General features: G+C 42.5%; 1 protein-coding gene across 1 annotated transcript in view; it reads right to left on the minus strand.

The window, feature by feature from the left end:
• Window positions 1-8,950, minus strand: part of LOC103521443 (importin-4-like) — a 21,061-nt gene that overhangs the window by 6,398 nt on the left and 5,713 nt on the right. Inside the window, exons 4-7 of the mRNA XM_008486555.2 lie at window positions 3,859-4,037; window positions 3,243-3,366; window positions 2,687-2,874; window positions 2,225-2,269 (exon numbers count right to left, since the gene is read on the minus strand). Of these exons, the coding sequence (XP_008484777.2) occupies window positions 2,225-2,269; window positions 2,687-2,874; window positions 3,243-3,366; window positions 3,859-4,037 (536 nt within the window). The remainder of the gene's footprint in view (window positions 1-2,224; window positions 2,270-2,686; window positions 2,875-3,242; window positions 3,367-3,858; window positions 4,038-8,950) is intronic.

The following is an 8,950-nucleotide window of genomic DNA, read 5'->3' on the forward strand; positions in this document are numbered from 1 at the left end:
AAGGTCGCTCATAAGCGGTTCTAGCGAGTGCTCGATGAGCCGAGAGAGACGTGGGCGGACTTCGCTAGAGTTGACCTGCTACTTTTGTGGGCTCCGCGAGTTTAGGAAGTAGCAACCGTGGTAGCGGCTCACGTAGGGGCCGGACCTCCGGAGTGTAGCCGCTCAAGTAAGGGCAGGGACGATGGGATGACCACTTTAGAAGCGCGCTGATCTCGAGGCTATAGGCGGTCTTAAGGACATGCCAATCCGCAAAACCGACCCCGCCGCTTTTCTCAGGCGACCGCGGCGTGATAGGGCTCACACAACCTTCTAAAAACCGTCTGGCGCGACCCCTTCCTCTTCGGGCCACGCCACCGACCTATATACGTACCGTCGCGACACGGCTTACTATCGCGCACGGGCCCGAGGCACGGGTAAACTATCCCACTCACAGAGCACAGTCATTTTTTAGATTGGTCCAGCGTCACTGGTTCCCGCAAAATAATCCTCGGCAACCGGATGAGTAGGTTATCCCACTCAGACTCGAGAAAACAACTTCAGAGTAGCCGATATAATTTTCCGCTACCGGGACTCAGAATCTAATCGGGATTAAGACGCTTTACAGCCCGATGGTGGGTGCTAAATCGCGAATGTCCCTCTGTGCGATGGAGGGTAGGATTGGTCCGACCGTGTTCTATTTCATTTTGATGGGACTTTTGCCGATGAAAGGGACAGCGCCATATATAGAGGGATCATCGCGCAGTTTGAAAAAACTGAACCGCCCCGCTCGCGATGGCGCGAGGAATTACGTTTTGACCTCTATCAGGATCAGGTCAATTGAATCTCCCATCGCGCGCAGACAGAGAACATCGCGATCCCAGCGCCCAAGGTAGGGCCGGCCCCATCTAAAATAGCATTTGTCTATTCCAAGCACGAGGCCTTGCCGACCGGAAAGAGGACATGGTGAAGAAGAATAGAGAAGCGAAAACCCTGCTTATATTAAATTATCTTATCTATGTCAGGACATAGTTTGGGATTTTTTTTACTTTTTTTTTTTTTTTTTTTTTAGTGTTCATAAAAAAGTTAAAGGAACGAAAGAGGATAGGAATAACTGGAAGGGAAAAGTTAGCCTATTTTGAAAGGCACCAATGGTTAAGGGGGACAGCTTCAAAAGTCGTAATAAGCCCCGTCCTTAGTTTGCTGAATATAAGATGAGACGTGTCCATGACGGAGGTCAAGATTTACCACTATGTGAGGGGAACGTGTCTTCTCGGATCTCCTTTGAGCACCATCATGACCTTACAGACAACATAACGATATGTTGTGCGTTGAGTTATGGATGTTGTTGATTGGACCCGTTTCAGACCGGGCACGCACTAACATTAGCGACCGACTAGTACTTGGTCAAGAAATAGTTATAGCCATTTTAAAAAGTCGGTAACAAGGACCTTGCCAAGAACTTGATATTGACGGTTTGGAGTCACCACACCCACCATCGTTCCACCTTGAAACTTAGACTTCCAACCAGACCGACCTCCCTGAAACTTGTCCCTCATCGGTCACGAGTCAGGACCCGAACTCCTAATAATTTGTCCCTCCTATAGTCGGACTTTAGAGGAAACGATTTTCTTATCGTTTTCCAACTCACGCTTCCCATAGGTGAACATTTTTTAAAACATTCGGTTTTGGTTTACAGTCGGGTTTTCATTAGTAGGCTCCCCCCCCTACTTATTTGCCGGCTGAGACAGGCTTGTGTCCTTTTTCCGCTTCTTCTTTTTTCTTTTGAGTGATTCTAAAACCAATACATAAAGTATAAAAAAAAAAAAAAGTAAATAAAATAATATAATAATAATAAAATACAAAAAATTGGAATGTTTCTTAACGGTATTAAACCTGGAATGTTGTGATGAAAAAAGGAAATTGAAAAGTCCTGACTTTCTACGGTGCCCACGTTAAATAGCCTTGCACTAAGCCTTGAAAGGGGGTTGATGGGCTCTGGACGTGACCCTCCAAACTGTGGAGGAGTCGTTCCGGTACCATTACGGAGGTAAGCCGTTTGGGGACCAGGCATGTGTTCACGGCGCTTGAGTTCTTGAAGTTGATAGTAGAGGGAGGCGTTGAAGTATAGTAGAGGAGGCGATTTTTGTGCTCCATTTAATCTGACAGTCCTCATTAAATCGAATGGATCTTAAGGGAAGAAAAAAAAGGTTCGACTAAATTGGATTTTGCTCCGGGATTTTTTTACTTTGTTATGACTAGAATGTCTTGGCTTGCTCAGAGCTGGTAAGACCTGACGAGAAAGATTTTTTTTTTGGCTTTCTTTTAAGTGGCAGAGTTATCCTGGAGGAACTCTTCCACCCAACCAATAGTAATAAAAAAATGAAAAATCCAAAATCTAAATCATGGTTTTTGTGGTGAAGCTGCGAGCCGTACCATAGTATTACTATAAGAGCCTCCTTTACTATTTCTGGCATTTCTGTATTTTTTTTTTTTTAAAATATGAGTGTTTTTAAAAGATCGCCGTGTTTATTTTGTAGCAATGAAACAACTGCTACATTAGACGCATGCCTCGTTTTTAGCAGCTACTCAATTGCCTTCACGAGGCTCAGTGCACTCCGAACACCAAGCACAGAGCCGAAAAAAAACTTCGTCCACGGTCCTCGTCGGGAATCGAACCCAGGACCTCCGGAGTGCCAGCCTAGCTTACCTCTCCAGCACTCTCCACGACCTGCACTTCCCGTTCTGCCTCCTCATCTTCTTCTTCATCAAAACTGGTGCGTTGTGCTTTGGTTTTCTTGTTGATCACTTCGCGTAGAGCGTTGTGCACGGCCTCTAGGTGACCTTCTGAGGCGAGGGCAGCCGGACCGAGCTCCGATAGGACGTCGCGTAAACCCCCTGGGGAAGTAAAACAAATTGTTTACTTTTTATCGAACTATTTTTTCGGCAGAGAACCGAGTTGAAACGATCTAAGTTGGGAAAAAGTCCGTAAAAAAAGTACCAAGTAGAAAGGAATTTTAAATGTGTTAAGTAAGTAAACATCAATACGCTAAATTTTATGAATTGGACTCGAACCACCAACCCTAGATTCAAAGCCCTTGTTGCTAACCACTACATCACAGAGGTTGGTAAAAAAAGTATCTTTTGAGGTTGGGAAAATAGACCCGTAGTTCGTACTCACGAACCCCCAATTATTGATATACAATTACATAGGTATTTATTAATGGCTCGAACCCACAATAACAGGGATGTTTGGAAAGTCTTACCCAGAGCTTTGATGACAACGTCTTTACTCTCATCTGTACTGATGATTTCACGTAACTTAGGCACCACAACATCCAGACACTTGGCCAGCAGTGGTCCTGGCGATTGGACCGTACATAATTGTACCTGAAAGTAAAATAAATTACTACTTTTCCAAGGTATTTGAAAAAAAAAAAGTAAAAATAAGACGGTAAAAAACAAAGGTATTCTATCCTGTCTTCCTTCGCTCTTTGATTTCAGGATGATAAGACCATAGCAGTTACAATTCTCTCTATCAAACCTATTAAAACAAAATATCTTCTTTAATAAAATTGTTTTTAATAATCGTAAGAAATATTTAAAAAATTAAAATCAGATACATTTAGAAGAAGGAAGGAATTTCCAACTGTTGAGCATACTTAAATGCTCGTCACAAATATCGTTCCCCAATTATTACATCTAGATACATTTTATGACTTGACTTAAACTCGAACCACCAACCTCCAGATCCAAAGTCCAACGCGTTAACCATTACACCACTGAAGTTGGTTCAAAGTTGGATACTTACTATGGCAGATAAAGTAAATAAATAATCGTCGAGTTAAAACTTAGAACTCGCTTCGTTCAATCAACACTTACCAGTGTTTCTACGGCGGCTCCCCGCACACCCTCATGGGGATGATACAGGGTCCGATAGACAGCGTCGAAACTCTGCTGCAGATACTGAGTGAACGCCGGACCCGTCACTTTGGCGATCTCTCGCACCGCATCCAATGCTTCCTCTTTCTCGTCCAACTTGGAGCAGTCATATGTGTAACCTGGAGAGAGCAGTGAGAGATCCAGTTAATGTTGTTTTTGTTGTTGGTGTTTTTTTTTTTCAAAAGGTGAGTGTTCCACCGCCGTTTTTATTTCGTAGCAATGAAACAACTGCTACATTAGACGCATGTGGCCTGTGTCGTAGCATGCCCATCCCGTAGTATGCCTCTCATCAGATGGGCGAGAAGAGACACAATACTTCCCATTTAGGTGCTGGCTCAACACGAGAACACCAGAAAGTAACCGTTGAAATATTTCAATCGAAACGCGAGTACAAATTTTTGTCGATGGTGGGATTCGAACCCGGGACCTTCTGCATGGCAAGCAAGCGCGTTACCACTGGACCAACCGTTTGTTGTGTTGTAGGAGCTTCAGCTGTAGCCGAATGGTGATGAAAATGAATAGCTCTTTCTTTAATGCCATCCAGTTACATAAATCCGTCCAGTTTTGGGGGCACAGTTAGCCCAGTGATGCCGGATTCGAAACATACCATCGACAAAAAAAGTTTGCTCTCTCATTTTGATTTCCAAAAATGCCAATGGGTTAATGCCCGTTGAAATATGCCCATTGAAATATGCATTGGGCATATTTCAACGGGTTACTTTAACTTTTGGTGTTCTCTGTTGGACTCAGCACCTAAATGCAAATGGGTAGGTATTTATTCTGTGTCTCTTCCGGCATCGGATAAGGGACATACTACGAGAACGGGCATGGCGACGAACACGACAATAAGAGTCTAGTGTAGCCAGCAGTTTGTTTACTGCTACGAAAATTCCTTTTTTTATAAATCCTCTTTTTTTTAAGAGGTTTGACAGAGGGAGTGTAACTGCTATGGTCCTTATCGTCCCGAAATCGAAGAGAGAAGGAAGACAGGATAGGAGAAAGCTAGCCGTTTCGAGAAACGAACATTATCCCATCAGGACTAAAATCCGCCCGGGCGGGAATCGAACCCGCGGCCTAGCGCTTACAAGGCAGACACGCACTACCAAAACTAAGCTAACTAGGCTGTCAAATATAATCTTCTTTCTTCTTTGCCTTCACATCATCGTCCTCTTCACTTCCTGGTCTCGTCAAAATCAATGTCCTCTTCGCTTCCCAACGTCCCTCAGATTCCTCTTCCTTGTCTTCCATCTCTACAATACATCCAGGTCCATCCTCTTCTTTGAGTCGCGGGCTACGTACTCATTGTCGTTCTCAATGGAACTGACCAGTAGTCGATTATATTGGGCAGTAGACCATGTCTTGCTTGAGAATAGTTGCTACGAGGCAAGACAGTTGAAACGGACCTTGAAATAAGAAAGTGATTTGCTATTGGAAGTTGGGAATAGAGTTAGAAAGTCAGGTAGGATTAGAGAAGATTTAAGGTCCCCAGCCAGACCTGTTAATTCAGCAATATTTTCAGCCAATAAAACTGAAATAAAAAAAAACTATAAGCTGTCGTGTAAAAAAATTGTCTCACCTAAACTTAAAAATAAAAACCTGGAGCTCAACATAAGAATTCCCAGTTAGAAACTCTAACAATACGGAACTGAAAGTAAGCACGCCAAAGGTCTATTACTTATACTGCTGAATCTGTAGGAACGAACTGCCGATCCTCTCCATCTGAAATGATTACCAAAACGGTCATGAATTCACTTCCCCGATTCGGGGTCTCTTCAGTTAGAAGAGGCATGAACTTGGGATACCAACCTCTAGTGAAAGAAACGAGTATAAAAAAATTCAATGGCTCGCAAATCCTCATGATAAATGTTATTGAGAAGATATGGGAAGATGACCAAAAGAATTCAGCCGCACTCCTTCATGTAATTCATGAGAAAGATGAAAAATAGAAATTTGTTCATCCTTCCGATGATAATGGTTTATCTTCGTGAGGTTATCATGCGTAAACCCATGGGCAGAGCGTTCAACCCGTTTATTCGCTACATCGGCGCTATGGTTTTCGATCCATACCTATCACGAAATAAATGTCTACACGATGGAGTGCGAGCTGAGTTGTTTTCAATGTTCGCATACCTTCACAGTATAGACTGCTTCTCCATGAAGGAGTGCGAGCTGCAGAGATTTTTCTCGTTCCATACCTTCGCACATAACTTATCAGAAGGAGACGTGCGAGCTGAATTTTTTTATTTCTCCACAAATTGACCGTACTCACGTTGCACACTATTCGTCCTTACTTCAAGAGGAGCGGAAGGCAGTAAGTGAAAGTTAGAGTTGGAAGTCAAGTCTCTATTCATGTGTAGGAAATGAGGAGGTGGAGAAGAGAAGATTCATTTATTATTTTTGAGTTTTTTAGGAATGTTACTTCAGTTTTTGCCATAAAGATTATAGGGGAATTTTTATAGTTTCCAGCGTTTTTATATGGTAGCTGTTCTTAGCACAGTTTTTACTTTCAGTTTATAGTTTTTTTTATTCGTCAGTTCTAAGTAAAACCATGGTATTAGAGTATAATATTGATAGATTTTAGTATATTATTACAATAATTAGTCAGAACTTACTACGTGGATCCACAACTATACAGATCACATCTTCACTTATTGTCATAAACCTGGGTACACTGTAAACCCGAGAGGTAGAGTTGTAACAGCACCTGTATGATGTAACACCCTGAATTATTTGTATGCACCCTGGGATATCGTAAACACCGGCTGTATATTGTAAACGCCGTCATGCTGTAACACCCTGTATGTCTGTAACACCCAGGAATGATGGATAAAACCCTGTATATTATAACACCTGTATTGTTGTAGACACCATGTATATTTTAACACCCTGTAGTGGGTAACACCCATGGTAGTGTGTAACAGCGCGAATCATTGTAACACTGCCCGTATTATTGTTAACACCCTGTATGGTAAACACGCCTGTATGCTGATAACACCTGTTGTATGTAAACACCAATGATTTGTAGAAACCTCGTATATGTAAGACCCTGTATGTTAAAAACCTGATATTGGTAACACCCTGTATTGTTGTAACCACGTCTGTATTGAAACACCCTGAATATTGTAACGCCCTGTTTATTGTAACGCCCTGTATACTGTAACACCCGTATGTGTAACACCCTGTATGCCTGTAACCACCCGGTTGCTGTAACCGACCCTGTATGTTGTAACACCTTGATATTGTAAAACCCTGCGTTCATTGTAAACCCGGCCCTGTATGTTGTAACACTCCGATACCGTGCAACACCCCTGTATGATTTCAACCCTGAATATTGTAAAAACGCTGTATGTTGTAACACCTGGAATATTGTACACACCTGTGATATGTAACACATCTGGTATGTTGTCATCCGATACAGTGTAACACCCTGAATATTGTTAACCACCCTGTATATTGCTGTATGCTGTACACCCTGTATGCTGTACACCCTGTATGCTGTAACACCCTGTATGGTTGAAACACCCTGATTATTGTAAAACCCTGTATGTTGCAAACCCTGTATGCTTTTAAAATCCCGATACCAGTGTACACCCTGTATGCTGTAACAACCCTGTATGTTTAAACACCCTGAATATTGTAAAACCCCTGTATGTTGGTAACCCGTGGTGCTGTATATTGTAACACCCTGTATGTTGACACCCCGTAGTTGTAACAACCTGAATATTGTAAAAACGCCCTGAATATTGTAACACCTAGAAAATTTGTGAATAACAACCCTTACATGTAACACCCGTTTGGAACACAACAATGAACACCTGAATATTTAACCACCTGTTATTGATAACACTCGCCGATACGCTGAACAACCAGCGTATGCTGTTAACACCCTGATCTGTAGACACCACTGTATTTGTAACCCCTGATAGTTTAACATCGATCAGGTAACACCGTATATTGTAACACCCGAATATTAAAACCCGTATGTTGTAACACCCTGAATACTTGTAACACCCTGAAGTTGTAACACCCTGAATATTCTAACACCCGTATAGTAACCCACGTATTTGGAAACTGATACAGTGTAACACCCTTATGTTGTAAACCCGAATATAGTTTAAAACCCGTATTGTTAAGCACCCTGAAAGTAACACCGGTGGTATAACATCCATACAGTGAACACCCGTATGCTAACACCCTGAATATTGTAACCCTGTATGTGTAACACCCTGAATAGTGTAACACCAGTATTAGTAACAGCTCCTGTGGTTAGCTATTGAGGTACAGTCCGGAACAGGGGTTACAGGCGACCCTGACGTATGTGTACACCCTGTATGCTGTAACACCTGTATGCATAAACGCGCTATTGAAACCTGAAATATTGATACAGCGGTATAGTGAACACGCCTGTCATTTGTAACACCCTAAATTGTAAAACCCTGAATGATGTAACACCCGAATATCTGAACACCCTGTACTGTAACACCCTGTTTGGGGTAACATCCGTACAATTAAACCGCTGAACTATGGTAACCGGAGCCTGTAGATGTAAATCCGAATACATGTAACACCCTGTAGTTTAACACAGTATGTGTAACACCCTTATGCCTGTTAACCCCCTGATGTTTAACAGCCCTTATTGTAACATCTATCAGTGTAACACGCCTGCTATGTGTAACACCCGAATATCGTAAAACCCGCTTGTAAGCTGTGTAACACCCTGAATATTGTAACACCTCTGAATGTGTTGAACACCGAATATGTAACACCATTATGTTGGTTTATAATTGGTAACACCGCGTATGTTGGTAACATCCGGATGGGTATGCAGTGTAGACTACGGCCTTATGTTGTAACGACCCTATATTAACACCCAGTATGTTGTAACACCCGCTGAACTATTGGTAGGGACAGCAGGGCGCGGGGTAGTATTAGTAACATCCGGCGAGCACAGGTCAGGCACCCTTAGGCTGTAACACCCTGTATATTAACACCCTGTATGTTGTACACCTTAAATATTGTAAACCCCGCACGC

The sequence above is a fragment of the Diaphorina citri genome, unplaced genomic scaffold, assembly GCF_000475195.1.
Source record: "Diaphorina citri unplaced genomic scaffold, Diaci psyllid genome assembly version 1.1 scaffold5245, whole genome shotgun sequence".
In the NCBI taxonomy this organism is placed as follows: Eukaryota; Metazoa; Arthropoda; class Insecta; order Hemiptera; family Psyllidae; genus Diaphorina; species Diaphorina citri.